The sequence below is a fragment of the Oryctolagus cuniculus genome, chromosome 13 (assembly GCF_051225735.1).
Source record: "Oryctolagus cuniculus isolate XC-2025 breed Fujian yellow rabbit chromosome 13, ASM5122573v1, whole genome shotgun sequence".
In the NCBI taxonomy this organism is placed as follows: domain Eukaryota; kingdom Metazoa; phylum Chordata; class Mammalia; order Lagomorpha; family Leporidae; genus Oryctolagus; species Oryctolagus cuniculus.
The window spans coordinates 52,898,516-52,915,292 of NC_142879.1; the positions used below are offsets into that span (position 1 = coordinate 52,898,516).

General features: G+C 41.6%; 1 protein-coding gene across 2 annotated transcripts in view; it reads left to right on the forward strand.

Annotated features, from left to right (window-relative positions):
- Nucleotides 1-16,777, forward strand: part of MAP3K21 (mitogen-activated protein kinase kinase kinase 21) — a 76,254-nt gene that overhangs the window by 48,290 nt on the left and 11,187 nt on the right. For both annotated transcript variants that reach the window (XM_002717355.6, XM_089312280.1), the window contains one exon: nucleotides 12,621-12,743. In XM_002717355.6, the coding sequence (XP_002717401.2) occupies nucleotides 12,621-12,743 (123 nt within the window). The remainder of the gene's footprint in view (nucleotides 1-12,620; nucleotides 12,744-16,777) is intronic.

Here is a 16,777-nt window from a genome sequence, read left to right on the forward strand (position 1 = left end):
CACCTTGATGGGATTAAATTGGAGTCCCCTGGTATGTTTCTAACTCTACCATTTGGGGCAAGTCAGCTTGCGCATGTCCCAAATTATATATCTCTTCCCTCTCTTATTCCTACTCTTATGTTTAACAGGGATCACATTTCAGTTAAATTTCAACACTTAAGAATAACTGTGTATTAATTACAGAATTAAACCAGTCATATTAAGTAGAACAGACAAAAAAAATACTAAGAGGGATAATGTATTAAGTTGTTCATTAACAGTCAGGGCTATGCTGATCAAGTCACCGTTTCCCATAGTGTCCATTCCACTTCAGGAGGTTTCCTTTTTGGTGTTCAGTCAGTTGTCACCGATCAGGGAGAACACATGGTATTTGTCCCTTTGGGACTGGCTTATTTCACGCAGCATGATGTGTTCCAGATTCCTCCATTTTGTTGCAAATGACTGGATTTCGTTGTTTCTTACTGCGGTATAGTATTCTAAAGAGTACATATCCCATAATTTCTTTATCCAGTCTACCGTTGATGGGCATTTAGGTTGGTTCCAGGTCTTAGCTATTGTGAATTGTGCTGCAATAAACATTAGGCTGCAGACCGCTTTTTTGTTTGCCAATTTAAATTCCTTTGGGTAAATTCCAAGGAGTGGGATGGCTGGGTCGAACGGTAGGGTTATCTTCAGGTTTCTGAGGAATCTCCAGACTGACTTCCATAGTGGCTTGACCAGTTTGCATTCCCACCAACAGTGGGTTAGTGTCCCTTTTTCCCCACATCCTCGCCAGCATCTGTTGTTGGTAGATTTCTGCATGTGAGCCATTCTAACCGGGGTGAGGTGGAACCTCATTGTGGTTTTGATTTGCATTTCTCTGATTGCTAATGACCTTGAACATTTTTTCATGTGCCTGTTGGCCATTTGGATTTCCTCTTTTGAAAAATGTCTATTGAGGTCCTTGGCCCATCTCTTAATTGGGTTGTTGGTTTTGTTTTTGTGGAGTTTCTTGATCTCTTTGTAGATTCTGGTTATTAACCCTTTATCTGTTGCATAGTTTGCAAATATTTTTTCCCATTCTGTCGGTTGTCTCTTCACTCTCCTGACTGTTTCTTTTGCAGTACAGAAACTTCTCAATTTGATGCAATCCCAATAGTTAATTTTGGCTTTGACTGCCTGTGCCTCCCGGGTCTTTTCCAGAAACTCTTTGCCTGTGCCAATATCTTGAAGGGTTTCTCCAATGTTCTCTAGTAACTTGATGGTGTCAGGTCGTAGATTTAGGTCTTTAATCCATGTTGAGTGGATTTTTGTGTAAGGTGTAAGGTAGGGGTCTTGCTTCATGATTCTGCACGTGGAAATCCAATTTTCCCAGCACCATTTATTGAATAGACTGTCCTTGCTCAAGGAATTAGTTTTAGATCCTTGATCAAATATAAGTTGGCTGTAGATGTTTGGGTTGATTTCTGGTATTTCAATTCTGTTCCATTGGTCTATCCATCTGTTTCTGTACCAGTACCATGCTGTTTTGATTACAACTGCCCTGTAGTATGTCCTGAAATCTGGTATTGTGATGCCTCCGGCTTTGTTTTTGTTGTACAAGATTGCTTTAGCTATTCGAGGTCTCTTGTGCCTCCATATAAATTTCAGCACCAATTTTTCCAGATCTGAGAAGAAGGTCTTCGGTATCTTGATTGGTATTGCATTGAATCTATAAATTGCTTTTGGGAGAATGGACATTTTGATGATATTGATTCTTCCAATCCATGAGCATGGAAGATTTTTCCATTTCTTGGTATCCTCTTCTATTTCTTTCTTTAAGGTTTTGTAATTTTCATCGTAGAGATCTTTAACGTCCTTGGTTAAGTTTATTCCAAGGTATTTGATTGTTTTTGTAGCTATTGTGAATGGGATTGATCTTAGAAGTTCTTCCTCAGCCATGGCATTGTCTGTGTATACAAAGGCTGTTGATTTTTGTGCATTGATTTTATACCCTGCTACTTTGCCAAACTCTTCTATGAGTTCCAATAGTCTCTTGGTAGAGTTCTTTGGGTCCCCTAAATAAAGAATCATGTCATCTGCAAAGAGGGATAGTTTGAGTTCTTCCTTCCCAATTTGTATCCCTTTAATTTCTTTTTCTTGCCTAATAGCTCTGGCTAGAACCTCCAGAACTATATTGAATAGCAGTGGTGAGAGTGGACATCCCTGTCTGGTCCCAGATCTCAGTGGAAATGCTTCCAACTTTTCCCCATTCAATAGGATGTTGGCTGTGGGTTTTTCATAGATTGCTTTGATTGTATTGAGGAATGTTCCTTCCAAACCCAGTTTGCTTAGAGTTTTCATCATGAACGGGTGTTGTATTTTATCAAATGCTTTCTCGGCATCTATTGAGAGAATCATATGGTTTTTCTTCTGCAGTCTGTTAATGTGGTGTATCACATTGATTGTCTTGCGCACATTAAACCATCCCTGCATACCAGGGATAAATCCCACTTGGTCTGGGTGGATGATCTTTCTGATGTGTTGGTGCATTCTATTGGCGAGAATTTTATTGAGGATTTTTGCATCTATGTTCATCAGGGATATTGGTCTGTAATTCTCTTTCAGTGCTGCATCTTTTCCCGGCTTAGGAATTAAGGTGATGCTGGCTTCATAGAAAGAATTTGGGAGGATTCCCTCTTCTTCAATTGTTCTGAATAGTTTGAGAAGAATTGGAGTTAGTTCTTCTTTAAATGTCTGGTAGAATTCAGCAGTGACTCCATCTGGTCCTGGGCTTTTCTTTGTTGGGAGGGCCTTTATTACTGTTTCAATTTCTGTCTCAGTTATGGGTCTGTTTAGGTTTTCGATGTCTTCCTGGTTCAATTTAGGTAGGTTGCATGTGTCCAGGAATCTATCCATTTCTGATAGGTTTCCCTGTTTGCTGGCATACAAGTCCTTGTAGTAATTTCTGATGATTCTTTTTATTTCTGTGGTGTCTGTTGTTACATTTCCTTTTTCATCTCTGATTTTATTGATTTGGGTCTTTTCTCTTCTTTTTTTAGTTAGTTGGGCCAATGGGGTGTCAATTTTGTTTATTTTTTCAAAAAACCAGCTCTTCGTTTGGCTGATTTTTTGTAATGTTTTTCTTGATTCAATCCTGTTGATTTCTTCTCTGATTTTAATTATTTCTCTTCTCCTACTAGATTTGGGTCTGGTTTGCTGTAGGTTTTCTAGATCCTTGAGGTGAATAGAAAGCTCATCTATTTGGTGCCTTTCCAATTTCTTGATGTAGGCACCTATTGATATAAACTTTCCTCTTAACACTGCTTTTGCTGCGTCCCATAAGTTTTGGTATGTTGTGCTGTTATCCTCATTTACTTCCAGAAATTTTTTGATTTCTCTTTTGATTTCTTCTATGACCCATTGTTCATTCAGGAGCATGTTGTTCAATCTCCATGTGTTTGCGTATGCTCTAGGGATTCCTGAGTTGTTCATTTCCAACTTCATTCCTTTATGGTCTGAGAAGCTGCATGGTATGATTCTAATTCTTTTGAATTTGCTGAGACTTGCTTTATGGCCTAGTATGTGGTCAATCCTAGAGAAGGTTCCATGTACTGCTGAGAAGAATGTATAATCTTTAGCTGTAGGATTGAAAGTTCTGTATATATCTGTTAGATCCATTTGGGCTATAGTGTCGTTTAAATCTACTGTATCCTTGTTGATCTTCTGTCCTATTGATCTGTCTATTTCTAAGAGTGGAGTATTGAAGTCCCCCAGTACTATTGTATTGGGGTCTAAGTCTCCCTTTAAGTCCGTTAACAAATCTTTTAGATAAACCGGTGCCCTGTAGTTAGGTGCATATACATTGATAATTGTTATATCTTCCTGTTGAATTGATCCCTTAATCATTATGTAGTGTCCCTCTTTGTCTCTCTTAACGGTTTTTGTGGTAAAGTTTATGGTGTCTGATATTAAGATGGCTACGCCTGCTCTTTTTTCATTTCTGTTGGCATGGTATATCTTTTTCCAGCCTTTCACTTTCAGTCTGTATGGATCTTTGTTGGAAAGATGTGTTTCTTGTAAGCAGCAAATAGATGGGTTTTGTCTTTTAACCCAATCAGCCAAACGGTGTCTTTTAACTGGACAGTTCAGGCCATTCACGTTCAATGTGACTAATGATAAGTGGTAACTTTGCCCTGCCATTTGCCAAAGATAAGTTCTAATATATGCTTTGAATTCCCTGTGATCTTTTGCTGTGAGCTTTCCTTCCTTGGTTTCCTTCCTTTACCTTCTTTCATATTGATGACCGTGTTTCTTTGTTTCTGTGTGTAACACATCTTTAAGCATCTTTTGCAGGGCTGGACGAGTGGCAACAAATTCTTTCAATTTCTGTTTGTTATGAAAAGTCTTTATTTCACCTTCATTCACAAATGATAGTTTTGCAGGATATAATATTCTGGGCTGGCAGTTGTTCTCTCTTAGTACCTGGGCTATATCTCGCCATTCCCTCCTAGCTTGTAGAGTTTCTGATGAGAAGTCAGCTGTGAGTCTGATTGGAGATCCTCTGAGAGTAATCTGACGTTTCTCTCTTGCACATTTTGTGATCTTTTCTTTATGTTTCACTGTGGAGAGTTTAATTACAACGTGTCGTGGTGAGGGTCTCTTTTGGTCGTGTTTATTAGGGGTTCTGTGAGCTTCCTGTACTAGGATTTCTCTGTCCTTCTCCAAACCTGGGAAATTTTCTGCTAATATCTCACTAAAAAGGCCTTCTAATCCTTTCTCCCTCTCCATGCCTTCAGGAACTCCTAGAACCCGAATGTTGGGTTTTTTAATAGTATCCTGAAGATTCCCGACAATATGTTTTAGATTTCTAATTTCCTCGTCTTTTCTTTGGTCTGACTGTATCCTTTCCTGTTCTCTGTCTTCTAAGTCCGATATTCTCTCTTCTGCTTCTCCCATTCTGTTTGTAAGGCTCTCTATTGTGTTTTTCATTTGATCTATTGAATTCTTCACTTCAGTCACTATCCCAGTTTCCTGTTGTACTAGTTGTTTCGTTTCATTTTGATTCCTCCTTAATATTTCATTTTCACGAGAGAGATTTTCTATCTTGTCCATTAAGGATTTCTGTAGTTCAAGAATTTGTTTTTGAGAGCTTCTTAATGTTCTTATCAAATTTTTGAGATCTGCTTCTTGCATTTCTTCTATGTCATCATCCTCATAATCTTGAATTGGGGTGTCTTTTTCATTTGAGGGCTTCATGGTGACTTCCTTGTTTTTATTACCTTGGTTTTTGCGTTTGTTATTTGTCATATTGGAGATATTTGGTTTCTTCACTGTGGTGCTTTTTCTTGTTATACTATGACTCTAGATTAAGTGGACTATCTGTTTTTGATGGAGCCTTAGGGCTTGAGATGGGTGTGGCCTGAGAGCTCTGTTTGGTGTGCCAAAGGTGACACTCCCAGGTTAGGCGTGGTAAACCTCTCTCTCTCTCTCTCTCTCTCTCTCTCTCTCTTTTTTTTGATTCAAAAGGGAAGTTATTCTGCACAGCTGAACGAAGTTGGAGGTAGTTAGCAGGCAAATGATATACCCACAGGAGCCAGAGATCAGAAGCTCTTTCCCAAGGACCACACAGGGAATCTGTTCGGCCCTTAGAGTGGGCTCAAATTCTCCTTCAGTCTCCCACTGGGTTGCCAAAGTTACGGAATTGTAGCGTCTCTGGAGAGTGCTCACGTGAATTCCGTGAGTTCTCTCCCCCACCGTCTCTTTTTTCACAGTCTCAGTTCAGTAGCACCATAAATTTACTAGGTCCTAATCTCCTGTTAATTCGCCCCGCCCAGAGTCAGGTTTTTCTGCTAGGCTCAGGGCCGGTGCAGACCTGAGGTCGCTCTGCTTATGACGTATGTCCAAGATGGCGCCTGCTCTTTGTCTTGCTCGCCCTTGAGAGGTGAGCGGAGAGAGAGAAACCCGTGTCCGTACCAGTCACCTTTTTTTTTTTCCCTCTCTCTCTCTTCCAGTTAGCTTGGTGAAGTCCCCCCCGCCCCGGGGGTCGTTCCCTCTAGTCTCCTCTCTCCGCTTGCCTGCTGGTGTTTCGGGTTATTGAGGTTCGGCTCACCTCGCGTTCCAGCGCTGGTGTGTTGAGTCTGCCGCTGGTGTCCCGAACTGTGGGCTCCCACGCTCTCCACGCAGGTCTGCTCCCCTTCCAGCGCCGATGTGTGGACTCGGAGCCCTGGACGTCCCAAGTCTCCCCGCTGTTGCACTCCCCTTCGAGCACTTGCGCGCAGACCCTGCAGCTTGCGCAGCTCAGTCCCGCGGCTCGGTCCTGCGGCTCGGCTTTCGCGCGCGGTGGGCGACCTTGTTCTCCCAGTAGGTCCTCCGATTCACGCCCACTGGATCCAGAAGAGTTTTGTCTGCAATATTTTCCTGGTTCTTTTTTCTGAGGCTACCGTAACTCCCCTTTTATTAAGCTAAATTTTCCCGGACTATCGGTGCGCGCCCTCACTGTTCCGCCATCTTGGCTCCGCCCGAGGATTGTTTTTTGTAACTCTGTGAAGAATGTCATTGGTATTGTGCTAGGAATTGCATTGAGGCTGTAAATTGCTTTAGGTAATATAGACATTTTGATAACATTGATTCTTCCATTCCATGAACAAGGATTATCTTTTCTTTTTTTTCTTTTGCCCTTGATTTCTTTTATCAATGTTTGATAATATTTATTGCAGAGATCCTTCATTTCTTTAGTTAAATTTATTCCTAAATATTTTATTTTTTGTGTCTGTTGTAAATAGGATTTCTTTCATGATTTCTCTTTCAGCTGAGTTCATCATTAGCATACAAAAAGCTACTTTTTTGTATGTTTATTTTGTAACCTGCAACTTTACTCAATTGGTTTATCAATTTAATGGCTTTTTAGTGGAGTGTTTAAGTTCTTCCATGTACAACATCATGTCATCTGCACACATGGATAATTTTACTTCTTCTTTGTCAATTTTGATGCCCATTATTTCTTTTTCCTCCCTAACTGCTCTGGCTAAAACTTCCAGTACTATATTGAATAAGAGTGGAGAAAGTGGACATCCTTGTCTTGTTCCAGATCTCAGGGGAAATGCTTTCAGTTTTTCCCCATCAGTATGATATTGGCTGTTGTTTTCTTTTGAGGAATGTTCCTTCTATACCTAATTTTTGGAGGGTTTTTAGCATGAAGGGTGTTGAATCTTATTAAATATTTTTTCTGCATCCATTGAGATGACCACATGGTTTTCTGTTCTTCAGTGTATTGATGTGATTTATAATGTTTATTGATTTGCAAATGTTGAACCATCCTTGCATTTCTGGGATAAATCCTACTTGATTCTGATGTATGATCTTTCTGATGTGGTTTTGAATTCTATTTGCTAGTATTTTGTATATTTGCATCTATGTTCATTAAGGTCTGTAGTTTTCGTGTCCTGACTTTTTTGATTTTGGTATCAAAGTAATGCTGGCTTCATAAAAAGAGTTTGGTAGGATTCCTGCTGTTCAGTATTTTTTATTTTTTATTTTTTAATTTTTTTTGACAGGCAGAGTGGACAGTGAGAGAGAGAGACAAAGAGAAAGGTCTTCCTTTGCCGTTGGTTCACCCTCCAATGGCCGCCGTGGCCGGCGTGCTGCGGCCGGCGCACCGTGCTGATCCGATGGCAGGAGCCAGGAGCCAGGTGCTTTTCCTGGTCTCCCATGGGGTGCAGGGCCCAAGCACCTGGGCCATCCTCCACTGCACTCCCTGGCCACAGCAGAGAGCTGGCCTGGAAGAGGGGCAACCGGGACAGAATCCGGTGCCCCAACCGGGACTAGAACCCGGTGTGCCGGCGCCGCTAGGCGGAGGATTAGCCTAGTGAGCCGCGGCGCCGGACTGCTGTTTAGTATTTTAGAATAGTTTGAAGACTATCGTAGTTACTTTCTCTTTGAATGTTTTGTAGAATTCAGTAGTAAAGCCATCAAGTCCTGGCCTTTCCTTGCTGGAAGGCTTTTGATTATTGCTTCAATCTCATTGCTTGTGATGGGTCTATTTAGATTATCTGTATCTTCTTGATTTAATTGTGGTAGATTATATTAATCCAGGAATTTATCCATTTCTTTGAGGTTTTACAGTTTATTAGCAAATAGGTCTTTGTAGTATTTTCTTATGATCCTTAGTATTTCAGTGGTGTCAGTTGAAATGTCTCCTTTTTCATCTCTAATTTTATTTATTTGAGTGTTTCTTTTTTTCTTTGTCAGTCTGGCTAGAGTTTTATCTATTTTATTTATCTTCTCAAAAAAACCCAACTTTTTGTTTTGTTTATCTTTGGTATTATTATGTTTCAATTTTATTTATTTCTGGCCTGATCCTTATTATTTTTCACCTCTTGCTGATTTGAGGTTTGATTTGTTCTTGCACATTAGATCTTTAATTTGAGACATTTCTCTTTTTTGAATGGAAGCATTTAATGCTATAAGCTTATCTCTTATTACTGCTTTTGCTGTGTCCCACAAGATTTGATGTTGTATTTTCATTTCCATTTATTTCAAGAAAGTTTTTGATTTCTTTTTTCATTTATTCTATGACCCATTGATCATTCAGTAGCAAGTTATTTAATTTCTAAGTATTTATGAGCGTTCTGTTGTTCTTGTTGTTGATTTCTAGTTTTATTCCTTTATGGTCTGAGAAGATACATGGTATGATTTCAGTCTTTTTAAATTTGCTGAGACTTGTCCTATTGGAAAGCCTGTAAGTATACTGAGACTTTAAAGAAGTTATTTTCACAGAGTTTACATGGATGGTTAGTGGTAGTGATGTGAGCATAGTGTGTATTAATTTCTACTCCAGGCTGTTGCCTTGTACCTGGATGAACATTCTAAGTGCAGACACATATCAGGTACACAAAGTGATAAAAATTTATTCTAAAGGTGAAAAAATGAGTACATGCACACACACACAAGCATGGCTTTCTCCACACAGAGAAATGCTTGTCATGAGTAGGCAGTGGGCCAGAAGATTACCTGGAAGAGAAGAGATGGACGTGGGAGAGGGAAGGGGCATCCGCACAGCACCTCCAGCCTTGGTCTTTGATGGAAGAGAGAGAGAGCGCGCCCCTCCAAGCTGTTTACCTAATTTATGAGGAGGGGGGTAGTATCTCTACAGGTGTGAAACCACCTGGAAACTATATGGCTCTTCCACAATTCCACATGAAGTTCAATATCCACATTTCCATGATGTTTCCCTCCACCCCACTTAGGTCCTGGATGAAGCAGATGTGTGCTGGGATAGGGATCAGTTTGATTGACAAGTAAGAGGATAGAATTACGTATGGGGGCTTGTGGTGACTTCCAGCTCAGCAGACCTGCCTGTCCCACACCAGTAGCACTGAGATTCAAATCCAAGATTGCTAACTCTGGAACCTGAAATACAAACATCTCTTGTGTAACTGTAAGAAGAATGTATAACACAGATTTATGAGATATTTTGTGCTTGATGAGTACTTAGGGACAGGGAGAAGACAGATTTTCTGACGTCTAGCATGAATAATTAGATAGATGATTTTGCCTCCCAAATTCCCACTCTTGTTCATCTCAAGTACCAGGTGGGTCATTTAAGTTCTTTAAAGTATAATTTCCAAAGAGGTAAATGATAGCTCTCTTACAAATGTGAAATGAATACGTGTCAAAGATTTTATTCAACTCATTCATTAGTGAAAGACCAGATAAAACTGGTTGAAATGAAAATTTGAGGTGTTAGGTATTTATGGGCAATTGAATGAAGAAGTGTCAGGGTGAGATTGCTGGGTGAAATACAGACCTGCTTACTGCTCAGCATGGCAATCGCCCATAACCTTTGGGATCGTGTTTTTCATCAGACAGAAATTATTTGCATCATCACCAGGCAAAAATCTAGAAGTTAACTTCTGTCCCTGATGAGCTGTAAAAGTAGACCCGTCAATAGAAAATCAAAGGTTAGGCTCTCACCCAGCACTGAAAGGACAGCCAATAATTTCTTTGGCCTACATCCAAGTTTTGAATAATTTTCCTAACAGTTTACAAAGTTTTCCCAGGCACTCTAATCCTCCCTCTAGTGATATATTACTGTTTATTCCGTGTATTCCCATATTACAGTTACGTAATAGTAGCTGTCATTTGTAGAGTGCTATGTCCACAAAAGGCTTTTACTCTACATTTTCTGTTTTTATTTATTTATTTGAGAGGGAGAAAATCAAGTTCATATTCTCTACTTCACTTCCCCAAATACCTACAACAGCCAGCGCTGGCCCAAGGCCAGAGTCAGAGAGGGGAACATAATCTGAGTCTCCCTCATGGGTGCTGAGGACTCAGTCAATTTAGCCATCACTGTTGTGGTTTTTTTTTTTTTTTTTTTTTTTTGACAGGCAGAGTGGACAGTGAGAGAGAGAGAGACAGAGAGAAAGGTCTTCCTTTGCCGTTGGTTCACCCTCCAATGGCTGCCGCAGCCGGCGCTCTGCGGCCAGCACACCGCGCCTATCCGATGGCAGGAGCCAGGTGCTTCTCCTGGTCTCCCATGGGGTGCAGGGCCCAAGGACTTGGGCCATCCTCCAGTGCACTCCCGGGCCACAGCAGAGAGCTGAACCCGGTGTGCCGGCGCCGCAAGGTGGAGGATTAGCCTACTGAGCCGCGGCGCCATCACTGTTGCCTCTCAGGGTTCTGCCTTGGCAGGAAGCCGAAGTCAGGAGCTAGAGACAGGTATCAAACACAAGCTTTTCAATGTGGAATGCAGGGATCTTATCACTAGGCTAAACACGTGCTCCTCATTTTCTGTTTTAATCACTGCAACAACCTTGTGAAATATTGTTTGCATTTAACAAATCTGGAGACAGGCTTGGAGCAGTTCCTTGTTGATTTGAGATCCATGGTCTGATAGGAATGTAACCAGGATTTATTTTCTTTTTTTTTAATATTTATATTTTATTTTATTTAATGAACATAAATTTCCAAAGTGCAGCTTATGGATTACAATAGCTTCCCCCCCCTATAACTTCCCTCCCACCCACAACACTCCCCTCTCCCACTCCCTCTCCTCTTCCATTCACATCAAGATTAATTTTCAATTATCTTTATACAGAAGATCAGTTTAGCATATATTAAGTAAAGATTTCAACAGTTTGCACCCACACAGAAACACAAAGTGTAAAATACTATTTGAGTACTAATTATAGCATTAATTAAACACCTAAGAGTAATTGTGTATTAATTACAGAGTTCAACTAATAGTTTTAAGTAGAACATAAAAAATAATAAAAGGGTAAAGTATCAAGTTCTTTTTTTCTTTTTTTTTGTTTGTTATATAGTTATTTTTTTAATTTAATAAATGTGAATTTACAAAGTGCAACTTTTGTATTGTTGTGGCTTCCCCCCCAACCTCCCTCCCTCCCGAGGCCCTCCCCTCTCCCACTCCCTCTCCCATCCCACCCTTCCTCGAGTTTCATTTTCAATTACCTTCATATACTGAGGATCAACTTAGTATATACTGAGCAAGGATTTCAACAGGCTGCACTCACACAACCGCACAAGGTATAGGGTATTGTTCGACTAGTAGTGTTGTTTTTTAAGTTTCATAGTAGAACACATTAAGGACAGAGATCCTACGTGGGGAGCATGAACCCAGTGACTCCCGTTGTTGATTTAACAATTGGCACTCTTATTTATGATGTCAGTAATCACCCGAGACTCTTGCCGTGAGCTGTCTAGGCTATGGAAGCCCCTTGAGTTCACCGACTCTGAACTTGCTTAGTCAAGGCCGTATCACAGTGGAGGTTCCTTCCTCCCTTCAGAGAAAGGCGCCTCTCTCCTTGATGGCCTGTTCCTTCTGTCTACCTTCTTTCATAACACAACTCTGTTACTAAAAAGCACCACTCGACTTTCCACAGACCAGTATGTTATCCTCTTGTGCATATCTATCATTTCCTTTAAGAAATTTAGCAAGAAAGGATTTATTTTCATTTTCTTAAAATCTATGAGAAACTGACTGCAGGTCCCTCTTTCTTCCTAGAAGATTGTGAAGCTCCACAAAGACCTAGTAACGATTCATTTTTCTGTGTATGTATAACTACGATATAAACCCTGAATTGTTTAGTGACTTGAACCCTGAATTAAAGATAAGAAACTAACATAAGAAACAGATTCTGAAATACATGTCATAGTTGCTATCTGGCCATTTTTGTTTTTATTGCTCTATGTAAAGAACATGGAGGGCCGGTGCCGTGGCTCACTTGGCTAATCCTCCGCCTGCGGCACCGGCACCCCGAGTTCTAGTCCTGGTCGGGGCTCCGGATTCTGTCCCAGTTGCTCCTCTTTCAGGCCAGCTCTCTGCTGTGGCCCAGCAGTGCAGTGGAGGATGGCCCAGGTCCTTGGGCCTTGCACCCGCATGGGAGACCAGGAGGAAGCACCTGGCTCCTGGCTTCAGATCGGTGCAGCGCGCCAGCGGCAACACACCAGCCATAGCAGCCACTTGGTGGGGTGAACCAATGGAAAAAGGAAGACGTTTCTCTCTGACTCTCTCTCACTGTCTAACTCTGCCTGTCAAAAAAAAAAAAAAAAAAAAAAAAAAAAAAAAAAAAAAAAAAGAACATGGACTAACTTAAGACAATGGAATATCAATTCTTACCTTTTTTCATATCCAACAGATTTCCAACATAAGATAACAGTGCAGGCCTCTCCCAACCTGGACAAACGGAGGAGTTTGAACAGCAGCGGTTCCAGTCCACCCAGCAGCCCCACGATGCTGCCCCGGCTCCGGGCTATCCAGTGTAAGCTGTCACCACCACCACTTAGGGTTTTTGAGTTCACTTCAGTTTCTTGCCTTGGATTCCAATGAAGCAGATGTGTTTTTGTATCAGGTTGTAAGTAAGCATGTAACATTTACTAGGTGCTATCAACAAACTTTGCTGTTATCTCCCTTTGTCTCATTTTCTTACACTCAGAACAGCTCAGATTTTTCAGATCCTGCACAGTTGGTGATATGACAGGATACCTCGATTGAAGAGTGATTTGCCACAACTTAAGACTTTTTTTTTAAACACTTGCATATAAAATTAACCTGAGCTAACTGTAGCAGAAGTTGCATATTTACAGATATTTTGAAAAATGGACTTGGGTATTTAGGAATACTTCCATGGCTTTTCTTGTTTTGTGAGGACAATTTAGTTAGTTCTTAGAGGTGTAAACTTTAATCTGCTTTAGGTTTGAGCAACGTAATATTTCAAAATGCCGTGCAGCATTTTGGGTGTAGAAAGAATGTACAGTCCAGAGGAAACAAGGCATACCACTAAATTTCCTGGCAGCAATCATTTAGACACTGAATTAGGGTTTAGTGTGAGATGAAATAAACGTAGTGATTTTTTCAAAGGTGAGTCCAACTAAACCCCACAATAGAGCAGAAAGAGACAGTGATGAATCCCTGTGTAGGTCTGTAAGCCATGTGGTGATGAGCCCCCATTATGTTCATCATATATTAAGAGCCTGGCCTTCCTCCACCAAACTTAATTTCTGCTCTTTGTCATCCTTATTTGGGTAAAAAAATTCCCAAAGAATATTTCCTCTAAAGGGGCTCACACTGAATTTCATTTATTTTTTCTTTTGGAGATGAAAACCTTGGCACCAGCTGAGAGATTTCTCTTTTACTTTTTGGCAAGCTCCTGACAGCAGTCTCCTCGTAGTGACAGAAAACTGGGATCTAAAGAGGGTGTAGTCTTAGAACTCACAGTACTATCATGCCGTTACAACTGATTTGTCATCCTGAGAGTGCATTTTTCATAAGCCATGCTTTGTACCTTGCCTTTGCCCAGGCAGGGTAAGGGTTAGTTAAAGGAGTGAGCAAGGGCGTTGCAGCTGGTCCTCCAGCTCTGGCAGAGCAGGAGTGAATGGTTCGCCCTCGCTGAACAGTTTCTCTGCCCTCAATCCCTCTTCCCTGTGTCTTCAGGAGCTGTCCTTGGGAATCCCACCTTATGGAAATGGGGAGTGGGGTTGGGCAGGCTAAGATTTGCTTGTGGGATATCAAGTAAATCCCAACGCTGTAGCATGGAAGTGAGCCTGGTTAGTGAGGAACATCATCTGTGTCCGTTCTCCGAAGTAATAGACTGTCGGAAGTAATAGACTGTCCAAACAGGACCAGCTTCCTGTGCAGGAACACTGGATTCATGTTCTCTAGCCCTCATCATGGTCATCTTCATTGTGGCCCCAGGTACTGCCAAACCGACTCCTGCTCATGCCCGTGTGATCCTGGCCACTGGGCGTGCAGGTTCAGGACAGCCTGACAGTTGACCGTGAATGCTAGAGCTACTCTTGGATTGAGTCCCAATCTGGTCCCACCCCTGTGACCTGGGCAAGTTCCTTAACCTCATCACGTCTCAGACTGTTTCTGTGAACCGGGGAGGATAGTGGTGTTGCAAGGCTCCATGTTCGGATCAAGCACTGACAGCACTCAGAACCTCTCTGGGAGCTGAACCACTGTTATCGTCATTTTTACTGCAGTGGCTCTGAAGTCCTTGTGGCCTTATGGTCTGTCACCATGGCCTGCCTGCTATAGTGTCAGCATATATTCATTGTGAAAACGTGGCCTCTTTTAGGTGCTTCAGTGTGCATTTATGTGCACATCCAGCTGGGGCGATGGACTTCATTTCTGATGGACAGTTGTTGATATCATCTGGCACACTGACCCACAGGAATAACCTGGAGTATGAATAATTGATTGTGGGGCCTGGTGCCGTGGCTCACTTGGTTAATCCTCCGCCTGTGGTGCTGGCATCCCATATGGGCACCGGGTTCTAGTCCCGGTTGCTCCTCTTCCAGTCCAGCTCTCTGCTGTAGCCTGGGGAGGGCTGTGGAGGATGGCCCAAGTGTTTGGGCTCCTGCACCCACATGGGAGACCACGAAGAAGCACCTGGCTCCTGGCTTTGGATTGGTGCAGCGCTGGCTGTAGCAATCATTTGGGGAGTGAACCAATGGAAGGAAGACCTCTCTCTCTCTCTCTCTCTCTCTCTAACTTTACTTGTCAAATAAAAAAAAAAAAAAGAGTAATTGATTGTGAAAGCATCAGAAGCAGCAGAAGTCCCTCTGAAACTGGAGGGCAGTTTTATGTATTGAGAGATATGGAATCATTTCAGTAAAATTGAACAAAAGAGAGATTACCCCAAAATTTATTAAAAAATACCAAAGAAATGGGCCATACAGTGTAAGCAAGACTTGGATTAAAAAGGGAATATCTCCCCACCATGCGAAAAGGATCATTGTGTGCTAAAGAGAACACCATCTGATACTCACACAGAATACCTGTTTTCCCACTATTTTTCCTTCCTATAGTTACCTCTAGTTGACCCTAATAACTGATGTTGTCATGTGATATATATATATATAGGGCACGCTTCCCTTTGAGTGTAGGAGTTGGTAGAATTCACTGATCCCCTGAGAATTGCAACTTTTTAGGGCATTGTCTCATGGTGGCTGAAGTTCTTAAGAGCAAAAGCACATTTTTTCCCTGTTATTGGATGAATTCAAATGTCAGGAAAGTCAGTCACATAGCTTCCTGCTGTTTCACCATCCTGCTGCCATTGTACATTATGACATGTTTCCCAATAACAGAATATCATGGTAAATGGTTAAACCTAGAGTATGTATTTTTCTAAAAAGGTGGTACAAGGTGTAAACTTCAGTAACCTGCCCCTCCCCTACCCCATTCTACTCCTCAGGCTACACAACTGACACACACCAAGACAACTGTGCTAACTAACTGGAGTTGATGATGACAAGTCCATGACAGGGAGAGGTGGGAACAGTAAACCAAGAGCTCTATACAGGCAAAGACCTCGTGTCCGTCCTGGCACCTGGCACAGTTGTAGTAACAGTTAACATCCCACAGCACCTGCTGTGCTGTGGGCTCTCTTCTGAACTGATTCCACCTGCAAATCCATTTGATTCTCAAGACAGCTCATCCACTAGACACTCTTGTGCTCGCCAAGTGAGACACTGGGGTATACTCAGTTGATAGCTGTGAAGCTAGATTCAGATGTAGTCTCTAAATTGTGCACCCTTCACCATACCTCTTCCAGCTTCTTAGGACAGTAAACACTCAATAAATATTGAGACAAAGAGAAAACAGAAGAGCAAATCTAGAAAGAGAGGGGGAAGTGGGAAGGGAGGAGGAGGATGTGGAAACTAGAGGCGAGAGGCTGTTCTGACTCAGGTAAGCTGTGTAACTGAGTAACTCAGGGCTGAGAATCCCTCTTCCTAAACCTTTCCTGCCCTGCTCTCCCCTGTGTGTCTCATTTGAATGAAATGAGACGTTTCTCTAATTCTACATAAGACTCTATTAATAAAGAGTGCACAACTTACTCAAAATTGGCACACTCATACACATGCATCTACATATGTCTCTCCTCTCTCTTTCTGCATATATATACACACACACATTCTTACATCTATATATACATTAAAGTTTGGAAAATATTGGGAGAAGAAATAAGACATCTCTCTTGATGACTCCAATAATTTGTTTTTATTTATTTATTTGAAAGGTAGGTAGATAAAGACAGAGACAGATCTTCCATCTGCTAATTTACTTCTGAGATACGTACAACAGCCAGAGCTGGGCCAAACCAAAGTCAGTAGCCAAGAATTCAGTCTGGGTCTTCTACATTGGTAGCAGGGGCCCAAATATTGAGCCATCATCTGCTACCTCTCAGAGTTCTCATTGGCTAGAAGTTGGAATTAGAAGTGGCAAGCTCAGGCATTCTGAAATGGGATGCAAAGCACCCCCAACTGGCATCTGAACTGCTATACCCAATAC